Raw genomic sequence first — 20,957 nt, 5'->3', positions numbered from 1 at the left:
ATCTGACGCCAGTTGTATGTTACGCATCTTGTTTCATGTTTTAAGTTTTTCCAACAATTTATAATCTTCTGAATCACCTACCTGTCCAGACTTGTACCACAAAGGGGCCTGAATTAAAATAAGTGTTATCACCTTATGAAATTTTTGTATTATTTCTCTTCAAATCACAGTGTTATATGGGTCTACATATAACTCATTTATCACTGAGAATAGATTTTTCAATTATTAATATGTGCTGAAATACAAACATACAAACATTTTTGACACACAAAAAGAGAGATGAAGCGCAGGGCGTGGAGCGTATTAATATGAGTTGTTAACAATGCTTGGTTACAAAAATTATGGTAGTTACTATGTTACAATTGTGTAACATTAACTGATGATGCAGTACTAAGATAATATATATATGGCCGTGTATCTGAAAGCCATGACATAGTCTTTTATCTTTTTAGCGTGAATTGCATTATCATGACACCAAACTCTTTGTTTCACTTCCATCTGTTGATCATCCCTCAGTATAAACCATTTTCTAATGTGTGACACTAATTTGACCCTATTTATGGGTCAGCGTGACTCATGAGGCAAGGAGCTTCAGCAGGCAGGGCGTCCTTTCTCTTCTAAAGGTTTAACTCAGGATATCTTTTAAGCTGAGTGATCCATCGCAGAGCTCGGCCCCCTTCTATCTTCAGCGAACCATAGCCTGTCAATGGGGAGCCTAACTTTATCTGGCCCAGTGTCATTGAAGCTGCTGGTATTTTTAGGGGGTGGCTTGCAGCGGCAGCAGCTGCAAAAGCATTTACTGCCCCCCACCACCAATTCCAGCTCACTCTCTCTCACACCACACTCTTTAGCTATTGGACAATGACAGTATCAGAGCTGACGCATAAACCAGGCACTCAGCTGAAAGGCTGTGGTCATTTTACTCCTTGCCACCTGCAACCCAACACCAGACTGAGGGGACACAACTAAGATATTACTATGACTCTGGACCACCAAATGTGAATGGAAGCTACCATTTTTCTCAGCTGCGTTGGTGTTGAGTGACTAGCAGGTGCTCCAAACAAGACAAACCAGGAAAACAAGGAACATGAGCAGAAGACTCTAAACGTGCTTCTTGAATGCTAACCTAACCAATGATCATCCAAGTAAACTGATGCCAGCTTGTATTTTTAAGAATAACATTTTAAGGCATCACAAGAGAGACAAATGCTATAAAGACAGCATTTCTTAAAGCGGTAAGTCTATCCTCTGAACTCTTTTTTTGTGTCACTGTGTAACTCTCTCCTGAAAATGCCTGAGGACGATCTTTTCTTTACATGTGCCAACAAAACATTCTAAGACTGACTGAGCTTGGGATGTGCCTCTACTTGTCATAAAGTTGTATGACTTTATGCTCTTTAGATGATTTCCAAGCGTGATGTGTCACAGAGAACAAATGGCTGCCGTTCTCAAAGCAAAAAGAAAGGTGGTGACAACACAGAGGAAACAAATGAGCCATGAAAAGAGACAAGTGGCAGCTGCATTACAAATGGAGGCTAAAGCTTTAGATCAGAGATGTCAAACTCATTTGACATTGTGTTTATCTATTAGTAAATTACTTTGGCTTAGCGTGAATGGTAATGGGGCAGATTTTTATCAGTCATAAAGGCTGTAAAACCTTTGAAAATACAGTTCTAAGTCAAAATCTATTACTTCCTTCGCATTTTCAAAAGCTGTCAAGTGGGCTCGATTTGAGTCCTTGCCGGGCCAATTCTGGCCCCCAGACTTTATGTTTGACACCCTTGCTTTATATACTGAATTGTTTAAGTTGTTGCTAGAATGTTACAATGAGCTGACAAAGAGAAGCCAACAGTAAGACTGCAAACAGCATTCTGTACACATGAATGTATATAAGGGATTAGTTGGTCCTAGTTAGTGACTGCAGGTGTGTTTGTGTGTGCTATGTGACACAGAGGCTCCAGCATCTTTTTTTGGACAGACTGCTTTATAAATACACTCTTCACTGAGCTACAGCACCAGCTGTGAGACAACCAAAAGTGTTTGCTCAATACCCACCTCGCAAAACCACTAAACTTCTTTACTTCAGCTTTGGGAACTATATTGAGTATTCAGAATTTTTTAAAATTTGATTTAATTCAGTTTTATTTAAATGGTGCCAAATAACAACAACTGTCACTTCAACACACTTTATATTGTAAGGTAAAAGCCCTACAATAATGGAGAGAAACCCCAACAATCAGAAGACCCCCTTGAAAAAAGCACTTGGCGAGAATGGAAAGGAAAAACTCCCTTTTAACAGGAAGGAACCTCCAGCAGAACCAAACTCAGGGAGGGGCGGCCATCTGCCGTGAAAGGTTGGCGATGGGAGGAGGAAGACAGGAAAAAGATACACCGTGGAATTAATGGAGATTGATCATTTTATTGTATTTTATAAAACTGTTCACTCTGCATTCTGCTTTCAGTTTGAGTCAGATTACTGATGAACCCATCTGGGACACAATAACCACACAGTTACTGTTTAGATGGTGCTTTGGGGTTTGAACTCAAAAGCTGCACTCATGGCAGATTTTAATCATCTACTGAACTAATAATCTTCTTTCTCTTTCAGCTATTTACAAAACAGAAGAAGATCATTTTGAGAAGAAACTTCTTCATTCGACCCAAACAAAAGGTGACATCACCATGGATATTTTTGGTGGCGCACCTCGTGTTTTAGGCTATCCACGTCCTGTAGTGGCCCAGTGTGGAACAGATGCAACACTGAAGTGCCAAATCGGTGGAGACCCACGCCCAGATGTGATCTGGGAACGCAAAAATGTCCAGATCCTGTCTGAAGGACGCTACAACATCTCGGATGAGGGAAAGGTTTACTTGCTGACTATTACCAGAGTGACCCAGCAGGATGCTGGCCAGTACATCTGCAAGGCTAGAAATAGCATAGGAGAAACCTATGCAGCAGCCTCACTTAAAGTTGAAGGAGAGGCCCAGCAACAAGATGAGGACGCAAGACAGTTAGTGGTCAATGGTGGGGCACAGCCTATGCAAGAAAATGGAGAATTTGTGGGACACCTAAATGGCTACAATGCAGTGCAAAATGGTGAACACTGCAAGGCAAATGGAGGGGAACTGAATGGAGAATGGAACAGCAGGCTAAGCAAAAACCAAGCAGAGGTTGATCTGACATCTGATGACAGACCGCGATTCCTCATCAAGCCCCTGTCTCTGCGTGTGGATCGAGGCGAAGACGCTGCCTTCTCCTGTAAAATCTGGGGGACTCCTCTGCCAGAGGTGATTTGGGAAAAGGATGGGAAGAAACTCAATGACATCTTTGAGAGTTCTCACTTCAGCATGAGAAATGAAGATGGTGGCTGGTTCCAACTCAAGATATATCGGACACGTATGCCAGACAAAGGCGTCTACACCTGCAAGGCCGTCAACTGCCATGGTGAGGCCCTGGCTGGGGCCGTCCTTCTTGTCGAACCTGTACCAGAGCGAGGTGACAGCAAAACATCCTCGACTGGTCACACTAACAGCCAGTGGTCACCAAAGCACAGGGGTGGGAGGCCCAGTTTGTCAAGGATCACAGCAGAGCCACCTGTCGATGCATCAAAAGTGAAGAAATTTGCAGTAGCGGAGGGGAAACACGCCAAGTTTCGCTGCTTTGTAACAGGGAAGCCGAAACCTGAGATCATCTGGAAGAAAGATGGAGTTCCCCTAGAGCCTGACAGACGTCATCTGATATTTGAGGACAGAGAGGGCTACTACACCCTGAAGGTGCTGTACTGTAAAGTGCAGGACACAGGGTTGTATGTGTGTGCAGCATCAAACGCGCTGGGAAACACCCTAAGTGCAGTTCACCTGTCCGTCAAAGGTATGGCAACCTGTTCTTTTTTCTGCAACCTTCATGGAAGAACATGACATGTGATATTCTTCTTGAACAATATTTAACCCAAATAATGTTAGTCCTCTGTGTTCACTGAATGCTACAAGTAAATGGAAAAAGTGATTAAAAGAGTAACAGAAACCACAGAAGGTGATTAACATTGAAACATTATTATAAAACCTCTGAAAATAACCACCTACACAATTTAATCATGGCACCTTTTTCCATGTGATTTAACCAAGTACAATAACCCATTTTTGACCATGTCAAACCAACACATTTGGCATTTGGTGGCTTGATGTAATCAGATTACGTTGTGTGTACTTACATTGACTTGAAGGGATTTAAGTATGTAGAGTGAAATTTGTTTTAATTCATTCTACACAAGGTAAAAACTTCAGGGAAACGCAATGAAATCTTGTTGTTTGAACACCTACTTTGTTAGTCAAGGCAATTACTGCTAGTCTTGCGTAATGAACCAATATGCAGGTTGATGATTTCATAGAGACAAACAACCATTTGCACTTATGTTCATGGGTAATTTAGAATCACCAATTAACCTAACTCCAATTACACACTGCAAACTAGGCAGATTGTGGATTTGAACCCAGGCCCTTGTTGCTGTGAGACAACAGCACTAACCATCACACCACCAAGCTGTCAATGCAGGCTTAACAAAATGATTACAAGGCTTGATGCAGAATTTTCTGTAGGTTTTTGTCCTTGACAGGTTAAACCACAATAAATAGCAATAGCATACACGTGGTGTGGGTGTAGCTGTCTGCCTCTTAAAACTCCAGCAATTTTCCTGCAGTTTGACATCTAATATGATCTTGTGAATTTCGTGAGTCCAGTCAACTAACCACGCTTACTAGATTGTATCATGTCATCTCAACAAGAACAAATTAAGTTGCTGAATTTCATACAGATGCTACATGATTTAATTATGTTCACCTTAGAAACATGAAATTATTTAGTTGAAATTACAAGTTTGAATCTTTTACATGTAACAACCACCCAATTTCACTTTTTTGAGTGTAGAAAACATTTCATTGTACCAAATATTATTCCTTAAAGCAGATTAAATTGCTTTCATGCTGTTGGAACCTTTTGAATAACACAAAAAGAAACGTCTTTCTTTTCAAGACATTAGTCACTGAAAATGGACAACTGAAATGAATATGTATATGTCCAGTTACAATAAATGAGGGCATATCTTAAACCATACTAATAAAACATTATACCATGAGCTGCAATTGTGAGGGCTGTGCATAGTTAGAATGCTACCCCATTCATATGTGATTCATTCTGCATCTGTGAGCTGCCTCTACCATAAGAGTCAGTTTAGTTAATGGGCTCAACATGCCAGTCATTAACATACAGATAACATGACGGAACATTACCACTGCTAATCACTGCTTGAAAACTATTATATGGTAGCAAAAGAGAATCAAAAATTAAGTGTTTGCGCTAAATTTTTTCATTTCCACACATTATATTTTAATTATTATTTTGAGTTTGAGTTTTTCTAGGCCTGCTGCCAATGCAATGAATTTGAACTGTCTTCTAAATCTACGCTATAGCACTGCGAAACAGCTTCTTGTTTGGCATCTCCATCAATCCTTGCACACATGTACCCATATATATGTACGATTCATCCACTTTGGACCAAAGATAACGTTGTCCTTATTCTTCAGGCCCTGCCGTGCGGTTCAGGCGCCCGTTAAAAGACGTGGAGGTGAAAGAGCGGGACGTTGCCGTGCTTGAGTGTGAGGTACCTGATGAGTCACTCCCAGCTGCCTGGTACCTGGAAGACCAGAGGCTGATGCCCAGCAGTAAATATGGGATGGAGCAGAAAGGAACCAAACGAAGACTCACTATTCACGATGTGGGAACAGACGATGATGGAGTCTACCTCTGTGAGATGCCTGATGGAGCAAAGAGCATTGCTGAGCTCTCAGTTAAAGGTACACTATGAAAAATAGGCTATGGTGCATCAAATTATTGTAAAAAGGGATGGTATTTCTAGGACTAGTACTTCAGGAAGACAAAATTTCAATGCACACTTGCTTTATCGCATTAACTTAATGATATCCATTCATGTCATTATTTCAAGCTAAATGATCTCTGTATAAACACCTGCTAGCACAGTGTGTGGTCAAAGGGGGAAACTACCTGATGCAGCTTTTAAGCTTATTTTGAAAAACTATTTGCATTGATTTTTATCCGTACAGGTACTATTGTTCGTAAGCTTCCACGAAAACTGGAGGTCCTGGAGGGTGAGAATGCAGCCTTCTGCGTGGAGGTGGAGAACGAAGACATGGAGGTCCACTGGTTCAAAGACGGGTTGAAGCTACATGAAACACACCAAACAATCCTCAAGTCTTTTGGCAAAACTCACATTCTGGTCTTTGTCAACGTGGCCTATCACGACTCGGGAGTTGTGACATTTGTCGCAGGACGATCCAAGACTTCATCACGCCTCAAAGTCAAAGGTAATTTAGCAAACACTTTGTGTAAATGTTTGTTAAGGGTTTTTTTGCCTTGATTTGAAGAAGCTTTGCAGGTTGTGTTTGAGATTTAAATAAACATTTATTTCAGGTTTATTTGTTGCAGGATGATTTTGTCTTTTGTTACATTCAGTAGAGTGTTTTTGCTGGGGGTGAGAGTGGGAACTCTGATGGCAAATTTATTTTTAGAAGGAGTCATATGCAAAAATGTAGGCTCACTTGTCTAAATGTATTAATTTTAAGACAAAATGTGTTTTTATTTAATTATTTTTACATTTGTCTAATAATACATTACAATTATTGCTTCTGCTTGTATACTAATTAACTAACTAGTTTCAGTGAATTTAATGATGCCTTCTGACAATCAGCCTTTTATCAATCCACCCTTATTACATTCTTTATTCTTCTTTGTCTTTCAGCCACACGACACTGCCCACCTATCTGTCCGGTGGGAGTCAAAATGGATGTAGACAGACCCAACAGTGCGCTACTTAACTGGGATCCCGCCCCCAGTAGTCAGACCTCCACCCGCTCTGTGTTTGTGCTGGAGATGCAAGAAGTGGGTTCTCAGGAGTGGCAGAAGTGTTTCACCTCAGAGACCGCCACCTCAGCTGAGGTCACCGGTGACATTGTACGATGCGAGGGCAACTACCGTTTCAGAGTTTGCTGCATTAACAAATATGGACGAAGCGGCCATGTGGAGTTTCCCAAAGTTGTCCATCTGGGTGAGGAGCACACGGCGACAGATTTTACATACAGATATATTAAATGTCATTTTTTTAAAGTTTTACTTGAAACTCTTCTTTGAGGTGAATATAATTTTATTCAAAAACACTACAGTTTACTTTAAATATGAAACACAAAATTGTATACATTTTTAGGTAGAGCGTTTGTTTTTTTAACTTGCTGAGAAACCATGGGCATATAAATGTTAATAATTTTTCTTCTTTTAATTATGGTTATTTCAGTTATATTGTGCTTAAATTTGTTGTGGGTGTTTGATGTGGTCTCCAGTGTGGCAAAGAAAAGTGTTAAGGTTTAAGCGAACAAGGACATGTAGTTATATTTATCAGTGATAAACATAGATATTATGTAGACTGGAGTAAGAGAACTAATATGAAACTATAATGACAACCAAACAGCTGACAGTACTGTAAAATGACAATTTCCTTCTGCTAAATTTAACTTCCAGCACTTTCCTGTAATTTTCTAGAGTAAACTACGCATTATTTGTTGACTAATAATGTACGACATAGGATATGTTTATAGGACTAAATTGAGCAATTTAAAAATATGGACCAATATTTTTTTCTTTCAGACACCAATGATAAAATGACAATGAGTTTAAAAATAATCTTGCTTTAATGTCACAACAAGTCATGTATTAGTCATTTATGCACTGCCAGATCTGCTTGGATCAGCTGGTTGATGTTTTGTGGCAGTTCAGACATTGTTGCCAACAGGGAAGTTGCAGAGCGCCCTCTGGTGGCAGACTATGCAAGCTGTGCAAAATCAACACATAACATAGTAGAAAGACATTTTTCCTGTCTCTTCTTTACTTTTTAATTCTGTTGTAAATTCTGATGCCAATATATGTGCAAATAGCTAATATTATTAGGGCCAACATATCTGTCAGGCTTAATTGACTAATACCTGTACTGTACTTCTTCTGTACTTGCTAGTTCCTGGGCCCAAGATCCTCAGCCGCCTCCAAAGCTGTGAGGTTGTAGAAGGACAAGATGCTCACTTATCCATTGAATTGTCTGCCCCAATGGTTGGAACCTGGTTTCTCAATAGTGCTCAACTGCAGCACGGCGGACGATATTCAATACAACACAATCAAACAAAGCACTCAGTGGTGATCCATGAAAGTCGCATGACAGAGGATGAAGCAGAGGTCACCTTCATAGCTAACGGAGTCAGGGATTCCGCTGTGCTCAACGTTAAACGTAGGTGTAAAAACCTCTGAAAAACCTGTGATTGATGCATTTTTTTTAAGTTTGCTTATTTCTGTGTTCTTTTTTTTTTTCATCAGCTGCCGTGATGAAATTCAGTCCTCTGTCAGAGTTAGACAGCAAGAAAAAGGTGGACATAGGGGATGCCATTGTACTCTACTGTGAAGTCTCCCATCCGTTTGCAAAAGTATCCTGGTTCAAAGATGGCAAGGAGCTTCAGGTCTCAGATGGTCTAAACATCCAGGCGGATGGGAATATGAGGAGGATCGTGATCCAGTCAGCTGAGGAACCTCACTCTGGAGTTTACACATGTGAAACTTCAGGGGATGTCATCACATTCAATGTGGATGTTGCAGGTAATTGGTTTATGAACAGATGACATGCTGATGAGCTTCTTTAACATTAACATAGACATTAACATTAACATGGATATTAATTGACCATTTTGTTATATTTACTTAAAGAATCACATGTTAATTTTCTTATACAGGAAAATGCATACTTAATATACTATCTGGATTTCATATCATGAAAATACTGATGTTTCTTGGATTATTAAGTGACACTGAATATAAACAACTGTGTCTCTGACTGATTTTTATGTCTTGTAAGAAACCAAAACCTTGTTTAAAACCTGTGCTAACACATTTGGACCACATCTGGGCTTATTATTAAACCATACCAAGAATCACTCCAATTTTTACAGGGCTAGTTCATGTAATACCTTGAGCTCCAGCCATTGACATGCAGTCTTCCTTCTACCCTGTTTTTAAGGTCCTCCGGTGGATTTCAGTCCGGTCGCTGAGGATGAACTTCATAAGAGCAGCATGGAGTTGGACCCTGTGGTGCTGGTCTGCCATGTCTCCAGAGATGATGCTGAAGTTGTGTGGTAAGACTGAAGAATTCCTGTTTGCAAATAAAGACAGATCTGTAGATCTGTAAAGTCTGTAGTCTTCTGTGTTTCCAGTGTCTAACTGTTCAAATACTTCCTGCATCATTTTGTTTACTGCACAATCAACCTCTTAGTAGGACACAGGTTTTTTTTTAATGTAACTAAAACAAACTCTTTGAGACTCTTTACAGTTATCTGTGTCTGTGTCCCAGGTATAAAGACGGCTGTGAGATCAAGCCCAGTGACAACATAACTCTGCAGGCAGAAGGAACCATGAGGAGGTTAATTATCCGCTCTGCAGAAACCTCAGATGCTGGAAGTTATACTTGCCAGGCAGGAAACAGCAGCATGGAGTTCACAGTCAATGTCCGAGGTACACTGACCTTTCTCCTCCAACTCCTGTTGGTAAAAACAAAAGGCATTTAACAACATATTTTGGCTGTGTTTTGGCCCTGAAGTTTTAAAATGAGAATAAAAAGATTAAAGGTGGCATTGTGGAACAAATAGATTATTAATTCATTGTGAGCACCATTTGACCTCGCTCTTATTACTCAAACAAAAAACACAGAGCCTCCAGTGATGATAGTGGAACCTAAAGACGATGTGGTGATTGAGAGCTACATCTCAGAGGAGATCCACCTGCAGTGCGAGCTGTCTCGCTCCAGGGGGAAGGTGCGATGGTTCAAGGATGGCCTGCAGGTGGCAGAGAGTGAAAACATCCAGCTGATATCAGAAGGCCCTTACAGGAGGCTGACAATTCTCTGCAGCTCAGAGGAGGATGCTGGAGAATATGTCTGTGAAACAGATGGAGACTCCATCTTCTTCCAACTTGGTGTTAAAGGTAAAACTTTAGTGCTCACCTCTTCTAACAGATATCAAATTGAAACATAGAGAATCTACAAAATAAGTTTAAATGCTTATTTTTTTTAATATCTTTCACTTGTACTAGATCCACCAGTAAGAATCATTTATCCCAGTGAATCAGAGCTGGAACTGACTCACTTGGCATCAGAGAGGCTGGAGCTCAGCTGTGAGATCTCAAAGGCGGATGCTCCTGTGCGCTGGTTCAAAGACAGTCTAGAAGTAGAGGCAGGGCACAACTTGATCCTGGAGGTGGACGGGGCCCAACGGAGGCTCATTATACCCATAACCACTGTGCACGACACGGGGGAGTATGTATGTGACACAGAAGATAACTCTTTGGCTTTCCTAGTAACTATTACAGGTAAACAGGCATACATTCAGGCTAATTATTTATGGTCTATACATGGTCACTCAGTAAACGAATCATCACATTACATTTTACATACTTTATTTCTCTTTGCTTCACTTAGAGCCACCAGTAACGCTAACTTGCCCCAAAGACATAGCTGAAAAACTGGAGAGTCTTGCTGGCAAACCAGTGATTCTAGAAATTGAGGTGTCCCGACCAAATGCAGAAGTCAAGTGGCTGATAAATGGTGAAGAAATTCAGCAAAGCAGCAATGTCACCATCACAGAAGATGGGCTCATTCGTCGTTTGACAATTCACTCTCCCACTCCTGAGGATTCTGGCAAATACACTTGTGACGCTATGGATGATAAAATTGATTTCCAGGTTAAAGTTTCAGGTAAGATGCAGCAATTGCCTCGGTATGAGTTTTCTGACCCATTGTGAAATTTAAAGATAAATGTTCAATTCTGCGTCCTCAGAGCCACCAGTAAAGATTTTAAGAAAGTCAGAGATCAAGAACAACCTAAAGTTCTTGATTTCTGATGACATTGTGCTGGAGTGTGAGCTCTCCAGAGCCAATGCTGTTGCCAAATGGTACAAGGATGGCTGTCGTGTTCAGGGTGATGAAAGGTTCTGTGAAGAGGAAGAAGGTCCTTTCCGCTCGCTCGTCATCCTCAATGCTGAACTCGAAGATTCAGGAGAATATTTTTTGGATGTCGGAGATGACAGTATCAGCTTCCAAGTTACAGTAGAAGGTAAGGTTAATATGGCTGAATGTATTTTTCTTCTTTTTTAATTTTTTCTTAGAAAGCAGTCGTGCATATTTGTTTAATATGCACATTGAAATACATATCCTGGTCAAAAAGGACTCCAGGTTTCCTCACATGGTTACTGCAGACGAAAACAATGCCATCCATGGTAAATACAGTCCCAATCAAAAGTTTAAGACCACTTGGAAATGACAAAATATCATATTTTGCATGGTTGCATCTTAACAAGGTTCCAGGTAGAGCTTCAACATGCAACAAGAAGAAATGGGAGTGAGACAAAACATTTTTTTGAGCATGCAATTTATTGAAAACAACACTTAAAATGAAACAGGCTGTTTTACAGGAAAAAGCACCTACTTTGTTTTTCTGCTGTAGCTTCCGTATTTTGCTTTTTAAAAAAATGTTTTTTCATGTGTTGTGAGACCAACGCATCGCCTTGAAAGGTCTGTTTGTGAAGTGTTTGAGTGCGTGCGTGTTTAAATGATGGTATTTCATTTGATGTAGCCACATATAGGCCTAACACTCCACCCAGTGTTTCACAGTTATGACTGATGTCGTTTTATTCTCGTTTATTGCAGAGCAAAAGTATTTTTTTGCTCTGGTCAGAGGGCCCGGTGGTGCCAGTGTCCGGCAGCCTCGCCTCTGTCAGTGCGCCCCAGGGTGGCTGTGGCTACAATGTAGCTTGCCATCACCAGTGTGTGAATGTGTGTGTGAATGGGTGGATGACTGGATGTGTAAAGCGCTTTGGGGTCCTTAGGGACGAGTAAAAGCGCTATATAAATACAGGCCATTTACCATTTACCTACTATGGTGCATAAAAAAACATCACAGGTGGGATCTGCTTGTCATGCCAGTAACACTGGAAACCATCAAGATTTTTTCTCATCAGAAAATAAAACTTTCTACCACCTTTCAGTGTCTCATGTCCAAACGGTCAGTTCTGTGGCGTTCAAGGAGACGAGGCCTTTGAAGATGTTATTTTGTTTTTGAAGCCCTTCAGTCTCATATGCTGTCTGAAGGTTATGGGGCTGCAGTCAGCACCAATAAAGGCCTTAATTTGGGTCAAGGATCGTCCAGTGTCTTGACGGACAGCCAATTGGATCCTCTGGCTCAGTGCTGGTGAAATGTTTTTGGGTCTTCCATCATAACCCTCAGGTTCATTTAAGAAATTCCAAATGACTGTCTTACTGCGTCCCACCTCAGCAGCGATGGCACTCTGTGAGAGGCCCTGCTTATGCAGTTTAACAACCCGACCATGTTCAAAAAGGGAACTTTTTTGACTTTTTAAGATCCTACCATGCAAATATGAGTTTTTGCCATTTTTCAAGGGGTCTTAAACTTTTGACTGGGACTGTATCTGGTTAGACACCATGTTACTAAGATTTTTAAGCAAAGTAAAATAGTCAAATTTTTATTTGAACTTAGAGGTTATACGGGCTTTTATATCTTTATGCCTGCAGTTTAACTAATAGGTGTTTCATCTAGCTTTATTGACACTGTCAATAGAAAATTGTACTTAGTAGTCAGTATAGACTTTTAATAAAATAAGTTTGCATATGATAGAATACTGCATGATGACCTCTTTATAACTCAGACTGTTTTTAGTTCACTGTGACCCGTTATCATGCAGGGAAGGAGCAGTACCTATTAGTGCTAGATAAGAGCTTAACGAGCAGTTTCACTTCATGCCAGGTAGAGAAGCCTCTCCTGGCACACACGCACACACACACGCGCACACATCCACATTCCAATGTAATAAACGAATGCACCTACTGTTGTATATAAATATAAATAAAGACCAGGACAGTGGCAGAGCGCGAGTCCTTGAGCCACTGCGAGCACTCTGTGACTGCCCTTGCAAGTAAAAACTGCAGCGTGTGTGTTTCTACTCTCTGACTCTCATGCTGAAGAAGTGTCTTTAGAATATATCTCTTGACAGACACATAGAGCTGGGTATCATCTGCATAGCAATGCAATTGTATGCTATGGTTTCTAATGTTACTGCTTAAGAGGAGCATTTATAATGTAAATAGAATTCGTCGGCACAACTGGAACTCCGATCTACATGAACAGAATGTCTCTGAGAGACTCCGTTCTGTCAGAAGCCATGACAAGGTTATTCATAACCTCCATGTCAATGCTGTTTCTGTGAGGAATTCTGAAGTGTTAAGTTTTATACATACCATTCCAATGAAGATAAGCAGTTAGCTGTTTTTCAAGTACTTTTTAAATATTTATTTAAATAAAAGGTTAAACTTATTTTTTGAAAGGGATAAGGCTAAGCATCTTGCCTTGGACTTTTTGAAAACATTTTTGAAAACATTTCAAAACGGCAGCTAGTATCTGGCAGGATCAAGTAGTTATAATTTTGGCTTCCACTGGCATGATATTATCACAAAAGAGCTATCTCTGTATGTACATTTTTTTCAAAAGGATATTTCTGGCAAAACTTTGCATGAATTAATCCATCTTCTTCCCTCAGAGCCTCCAGTGACCATTGTTGGAAACTCAAATGACCTTGAATACCAGGAGATGATGGCAGGCGATGACCTGATCCTGGCCTGTGAGGTATCTCGTGCTAATGCCCCTGTCCAGTGGTATTGTAATGACAGGCTTCTCACCAGTGATGACCGGACCTATATTGAAAGCTATGGGACATTGAGGAAAATCATCATTTCCTGTGTTCAGCCTTCCGATTCTGGAAAGTATGTGTGTGACGCTGTGGATGACAAGATGGTCAGCGTTATAAGCATTCAAGGTACGAATCCACAAAATAAGCCTTCACAGCTTTAAAGAAGAGAAAAAAGGTCATATAACTTTCTTTTAAATTTTCTTTTCTATCAAAGAGACTCCAGTTACATTTGTGAACAAGGAGGATGACATTGTTGTGACGGGTTACGAAGCAGAGAGCGTGACCTTGACAAGCTATGTTTCCAAGGAAAGCGCTCTAGTGCGCTGGATGAAAGACTGGTCGCCCGTTGAAGGTGATCGTTACCGAGCACTCATGGAGGGCCATAAACGCACTTTTACTATCGAGCCTTTGAGACGCTCTGATGCCGGCGAGTACACATGTGACATCAACACAGACCAGATGCACTTCAGCCTGCTGGTGAAAGGTTAAAATTTTGTTTTGCATTTTGAACAGCTATGTACACTCAACAAAAATATAAACGCAACACCTTTGTTACTGCTCCCATTCCCCATGGGATGGACGTAGAGACCTAAAATTCATTCCAGATACACAATATAACCATCCCTCCCAAACAGTGGTCACAAATCAGTCCAAATGTGTGGTAGTGGGCACATCTGCTATATTGAGATAATCCATCCCACCTCACAGGTGTGCCACATCAGGATGCTGATCTGACATCATGAGTAGTGCACAGGTGTACCTCAGACTGCCCACAACAAAAGGCCACCCTGGAATGTGCAGTTTTTTGCGCTATTGGGGGTCTAGGGACCCAGAACCGGTCAGTATCTGGTGTGACCACCATTTGCCTCATGCAGTGCAACACATCGTCGCATGGAGTCTATCAGATTGTCAATTGTGGCCTGTGGAATGTTGGTCCACTCCACTTCAATGGCTGTGCGAGGTTGTTGGATATTCGTGGGAACTGGTACACGCTGTCGTATACGCCGGTCAAGCACATCCCGAACATGCTCAATGGGTGACATGTCCGGTGAGTATGCTGGCCATGCAAGAACTGGGACATTCTCAGCTGCCATCTGCCCTGAACAATGTGAACCATGATTCATCCGTGAAGCGCACACCTCTCCAACGTGCCAGACGCCATCGAATGTGAGCATTTGCCCACACAAGTCTGTTACGGCGACGAGCTGGAGTCAGGTCAAGACCCCGATGAGGACGACGGGCATGCAGTTGAGCGTCCCTGAGACGGTTTCTGACAGTTTGTGCAGAAATTGTTTGGTTGTGCAAACCAATTGTTCCAGCAGCTGTCTGGGTGGCTGGTCTCAGACGATCTTGGAGGTGAACCTGCTGGATGTGGAGGTCCTGGGCTGGTGTGGTTACACGAGGTCTGCGGTTGTGAGGCCGGTTGGATGTGCTGCCATATTCTCTGAAACGCCTGTGGAGACGGCTTATGGTTGAGAAATGAACATTCAATGCACGGGTGACAGATCTGGTTGACATTCCTGCTGTCAGCATGCCTATTGCACACTCCCTCATTGCTTGTGGCATCTGTGGCATTTTGCTGTGAGACAAAACTGCACATTCCAGGGTGGCCTTTTGTTGTGGGCAGTCTGAGGTACACCTGTGCACTACTCATGATGTCAGATCAGCATCCTGATGTGGCACACCTGTGAGGTGGGATGGATTATCTCAATATGGCAGATGTGCCCACTACCACACATTTGGACTGATTTGTGACCACTGTTTGGGAGGGATGGTTATATTGTGTATCTGGAATGAATTTTAGGTCTCTACGTCCATCCCATGGGGAATGGGAGCAGTAACAAAGGTGTTGCGTTTATATTTTTGTTGAGTGTAGAAAGCCTCAGTCTGGCCTATCTTCTCATATCAACTTTGATTTTCTGTATTACAGAAATGAGAATTAAGTTCACAAAGCCGCTTAGAGACACTGTGGCCCACGCTGATGGTATGGTGACCCTTCGGTGTGAGGTGTGCAAGCCAAAAGCGGACGTCCAGTGGTTAAGGAATGGAGTAGAGGTGGTCCCAAACAGGAGATTCTCCATTAGGGCAGATGGAGTCGAAAGAAGCTTGACCATTCATCGTCTATCTCGAGAGGATGCTGGCGAGTATACCTGTGAGTCCAAAGATGACCGGACTGTTGCAAAACTGAGGGTAGAAAGTAAGTATGCATTGAAATAGAGTTCCTCTCCTCTTTTCAATGAGATAGCAGCTTCATAACTTTTGTCTTTTCAGTGCCCCGAGTCATTGAGTTCCTCACTGAACTCCACAACACTACAGTGCTGGAAGGAGAAGATGCAACCTTTAAGTGTGTGGTTTCCCCAGAGGATGTCCAGCTGGTCTGGCTCATGGACAATGAGCCTATCACTCTGGGTGATCGTTTCCAGGCAACCCACAATGGCCTGTGCCACACCTTGGTGATTAAAAAGTGCCAGATGCTGGACTGCTCAAAAATTACAGCAGAAGCTGAAGGACAAATGAGCAAAGCCAGCCTCAAAGTTCAGGGTAAGGCCAATCGTCAAGGTTAAAAGAGATTAAAATCCATCCATCTATCTTCTATCTGTGATCATCAGATGATCAGCAGTTGATCATTTTTTTCTGACTCTTGTAATGTTAAGAGGCTCAGGTCATGTTTACTAAGAAAATGGAAGCTGTTATGGCAGAGGAGTTTGGTGATGCCACCTTGGAGGCAGAGATTAGCCTGGAGGCCGGTGAGGTCCAGTGGATGAGGCAGGGGGTGGTTATCCAGTCTGGTCCCCGACACACGCTGGCCCAGAACGGCTGCAAACGCAGTCTCACCATCCACAACCTGACTCTGTCGGACAGGGGGACTTACCGGTGCGAGACTCTGCATGACCGGACGCAGGTCAAACTCAATGTAGAACGTAAGTGAACTGCAGCAGATAATGCCGATAATGCAGTTGTGTCATTAGGGTTAGGGTTTCTACCGAACTATTGATCTCAGGTTTCAATCCCTCTTAGTATACTTTAATCTGAGATATATTTTATCAGACTCATCCAGGGCATTAGGTCTCAAAATCATAGCTAGACTGGGCTTCAAAATGGTTAGATTAGATTTGGAAACTTCAGATTTTTCTGCACCATTTTATGATATTTTGATTTTTTTTAGTTGAACTCATCATATTTGCTCAAAGCACGAGTAAAAATATTGAATGAAAAAAGCATTTTCTTAATTTTTGTGTTAATTATGTTTAATTTGTATTTTTTTTTAATGCTATAACTATATACATCTAGAAACTGTTGTTTTTTCTGTGAAGTGTTTTTTTATTAGTGTGTGTTAATTTGATTTAATTTGTTTTTGTTTTTCATATTTTAACAGGCTGATGCTCTTATCTCGTATCTGTCTCAAATTACAGATCCTAATTCATTTTTATGGGAAGAGACACCAGTGAAGTTTTCAGGATTTTAAAACATGCAAAAAGAAAAAAAACACCTTACCACTTTTCAGAAAAGCACATATAGAAAAGTATATAAAGCCAAAAATATGCAGCAATCATATAATATATGTCCAAACAACTTAAGACGATAAGAAGCATTTTGGAGAAAGCTCATGTTGATTTGAAATGCAACAAGCCTTTTTGTTTATTTTATAAATAGCGAGTGAAGAAATGAACTTTTCCTAAAATTGCTTATTGTGTCTGGATTTAACTGTTCAAACCTAACTGCTGTGTGAATAAATAAGATAAAAGGAGGCAGAAAGAACACTAGCCAGATACTTCCAGTACTTACTCGGCTCTGAAGACTATAAAACAAGACATTTCAGAAGCCAGCGTACCATGTGACTTTGTGATTGGTATCTCTTCTGACACAGATGAGTTCGGGCCTAAAGAACAGTACACACTGAAGGTGTTTTTCACAGCATGTCAGAGTGTAAAGAAGTACTAAGAATAGCCGAGCCAGACCTGTAAGTGTGAAAAGGTTTTTGAAACACAGCCATACTGTTATTCAGCCGTGTACAAGAGTGACACAGTGACAGTGGACTGCTCCTGCTAGTGTTTTTGTAACATGATAAACTGAGCTCTGTCTATATTTGCACAACCTTCAGTTGTCCTTGAAACACAATCTTGGCTTTCAAATGCATATCAGCAAAATACAGTTTGCAAAAAAAAAGAATTCTCTCAGTTTTTTAAAATAATTTTTTCAATGATTTAATAGATATTTATTCGATTTATAATTTGATAATGATGGTATCCTCTCACCTCTCACCGCTTTCACTAATCTACTCTTGTGCAGCCCGTAAAATCGCCATCCGCAAAGGTCTGACTGACCAAGAAACCTTTGAACGAGAGACTGCCTCCTTTGTGGTGGAGCTGTCACACACAGATGTGGAGGGCAGCTGGCAAAAGGACGGCATTCGGGTCAAGCCAAACAATCAGTGTAGGGTGAGCACCAATGGACGAGTTCACGGCCTCACCTTGTCCAACCTTACTCTGGAGGACACAGGCACCATCGCCTTCTCAGCTGAAGGAGTGCGCACCACAGCGAGGCTCACAGTCAAAGGTAAATACAAGCCCGTGAAGCTCACTGGTTTCACTTTTTACACCTTCATCAAGTAGTTCACTGACTGATTGACTGGACTGACTAAACTGACAGAAACACCAGTGTCCATCTTGAAACCACTGGCTGATGCCCGTGTGGAGGAGGAATTTCCTGTCACCCTGGAGTGTGAATTCTCCCGACAAAATGTTGAAGTCAAATGGTTTAAGGTAAAATCAAGCAGTAAATACTCTCAGTAATCTTGCCCTTATTTTGTCTTATTATACCAGCAAGGTGACAGTTTTAAGAATGATATAATGAATAAAGAATGCCTTTGACTTTTTTTTTCTATGACTCAGGACGGTTCGGAGCTAAAGCCGGGGAAAAACTGTCGGATCTACTCAATGGGTCGTAAGAGGTTCTGTCAAATCCTGCAGTGCTCCCGGGCAGATTCTGGCACCTACACATGCGACACAGGGGAAATCAAAACGTCCTGTTCGCTGGAGGTTTATGGTAAGCCTCTGATCAGATACTGGCTTAACACAACTCATTTTGAACCAACTGGAGCCAGTGAGTAGCTGGAGTAAAGCTTATACAATACCTCCATCTAGTGGTTTTAAGGAAAATAACTTTTTTCTTCTTTTGCCATCTGATCTTTTTGCCGTCTTTAACTAACTTGCAGAGCATGAGCTGGAGATAGTGCAGGATTTGGAGGATCTTTACATCCAGGAGGACCAGAATGCTGTCTTCATGTGTGATGTTTCTCTGGAGGACGTGACAGGGGAGTGGTACAAAGACGGCCACAGGATCCGACCAACCAGCTCCATCAAGATCCGCACTGAAGGTCAGAGAAGGCAGACATTTCTATGAGACTTAGAAATCAATCATAAAATCATAAATAATACAAGAGTAAAATACCATAATCTGCTCCAGAACAGGTTAAGTTTCAGATTGGAGATCAATAGGTATGAAATCACTGCCTACTGACCAATCGGTTCTCCAGAAAATGGCATCACCATCCATGGAAAAACCCTCAAACCTCGTTTGGAGAGGAGAAGGATTTAAATTTCTCTATTTGTAGTTTTAGCGGTACCTCTGGTGGTGGCACGACCTTGGAAAGAGCAAAAGACCACTTGTACACTGTTGGCAAGTCTGAGAATTGTTGCTCTCTTCCAGGGACCAAACACTTCCTGCTGATGTGTAACATTAAAGCTGAAGATGCTGGAGAAATCCGCTTTGTAGCCAGGGATGTTGAATCTACTGCCTACCTTGAGGTAGAGGGTAAGTTAATTCTTTATCTTCAGAATATTTTACTGGCCTTTTTCTTGGACATATCAGTGACTTAAAATCATCTATATGTTGAATTTCCTCTTGTTTCAGAACTTCCAGTTTCTATTGTAAAGCCCTTGCGAGACAGAACAGCTCTGGAGAAACATCGTGTGATCCTTGAATGCACCGTCTCCTCGCCTCACTGCAGCGCTACCTGGTACAAAGGCAGGGAGGAACTGGTTTCCTCAGACCGACTGGAAATCCTGGCTGATGGCTGCTCCCACAAACTGGTGATTCAGCAGGTGTCTGTGGAGGATGAGGGCACCTACAGCATTGAGGTCGGAGAGCACACCTCCAAAGCCAAACTGATGGTGGAAGGTAAGTTGGGGCGGAAAGCTAAAGCGGAACACCCTAAATACATTTTTGTCAAACTGATTTATTCTGTGTTGCTCCAGCCCAGGCTCTTGTGATGGTGAAAGAGCTAGAGGACGTGGAAGTGATGGAGGGAGAGCCAGCGACTTTCCAGTGTGAGTTATCAGTCGCCATAAATAAGCCTCCGGTTTGGACTTTGAATGGAGAGAACCTTAAACCGGGGCCCTCTGTCCGCCTGGAAAACCACGGGACAGTCCACAAACTCATCCTGAAGAGCACCAGCGTGGACATGAGCGGCACGGTGAAGTTTACTATGGGAAAGGCGAAGAGCAGCGCCACGCTCAACGTAACAGGATGATTGAAATGTAGTATGATTGTGGAACCAAAGTAACACCTGAGAAAATGAAGTGGGAAAAAAAACCCCAAAAACCCCCTGTGGAAATTGCCACTAAAACTCTTAAATTAGACTATACTTTTTTTTTTTTTTTACATTGTAGATCATATTTATTTGCTGTTTACATCACAGTAACTTTTATTTCAATAAAAAAACTCCCAAATAAAACCCATTTAAAAATTGCTCCATGGAAACATCTGTTGGATTTTAAAGCCTTCTCATAACTTCAGAGAAGCTAAATGTGTGGAGATTATTTTGGGTGGAAAATACTTGTGTATTTGAAAAATTCTTGGAAGCACCAGAATGAAAATGCTTTTAAGGAAAAAAATGTTTTACTTGATCCGAGCAGTTCTAGATGGCAACCGCTGGCTATGTGGATGTTTGTTTGTTTTTGTTTTTTTAAATAAATCTTGAGCCATCTCTTTGTTTATCAAGGTCAATTGCAGCCCTGCACAGCCTTTTCTGAGTTTTCCTTCCTTTTTTTTTTCCTTAAAAAACAAGAAAAAAAAGCTTGACAGCCACCTTTCCACTGAG

General features: G+C 41.5%; 1 protein-coding gene across 1 annotated transcript; it reads left to right on the top strand.

Annotated features, from left to right (window-relative positions):
• The first annotated feature begins 836 nt into the window (after positions 1–836).
• On the top strand, positions 837–20,843 carry obsl1a (obscurin like cytoskeletal adaptor 1a). Its single transcript, XM_026157767.1, has 25 exons — positions 837–1,235; positions 2,609–3,871; positions 5,581–5,850; positions 6,118–6,378; positions 6,813–7,118; positions 8,076–8,342; positions 8,429–8,704; positions 9,123–9,237; positions 9,453–9,613; positions 9,809–10,081; positions 10,190–10,465; positions 10,575–10,850; positions 10,933–11,208; positions 13,706–13,981; positions 14,070–14,339; positions 15,786–16,052; positions 16,127–16,396; positions 16,510–16,776; positions 18,146–18,412; positions 18,506–18,618; positions 18,748–18,901; positions 19,071–19,232; positions 19,565–19,669; positions 19,769–20,035; positions 20,113–20,843. Exons 2-25 carry the CDS (start codon positions 2,683–2,685, stop codon positions 20,385–20,387), a joined length of 6,639 nt encoding a protein of 2,212 aa, XP_026013552.1. The 5' UTR covers positions 837–1,235; positions 2,609–2,682; the 3' UTR covers positions 20,388–20,843.
• Positions 20,844–20,957: the final 114 nt, after the last annotated feature.

The sequence above is a fragment of the Astatotilapia calliptera genome, chromosome 23 (genome assembly GCF_900246225.1).
Source record: "Astatotilapia calliptera chromosome 23, fAstCal1.2, whole genome shotgun sequence".
Classification (NCBI taxonomy): domain Eukaryota; kingdom Metazoa; phylum Chordata; class Actinopteri; order Cichliformes; family Cichlidae; genus Astatotilapia; species Astatotilapia calliptera.
The sequence above is the reverse complement of the archived record's forward strand: the minus strand, read 5'-3'. Positions and strand labels throughout refer to the sequence as shown.

Coding starts and splice junctions, on each gene's coding strand:
- obsl1a (XM_026157767.1), top strand. CDS start 2,683: ATGGATATTTTTGGTGGCGCACCTCGTGTTTTAGGCTATCCACGTCCT. Junction 8,705..9,122: donor ATTCAATGTGGATGTTGCAG/GTAATTGGTTTA, acceptor CCTGTTTTTAAG/GTCCTCCGGTGGATTTCAGT. Junction 18,902..19,070: donor CTGTTCGCTGGAGGTTTATG/GTAAGCCTCTGA, acceptor ACTAACTTGCAG/AGCATGAGCTGGAGATAGTG.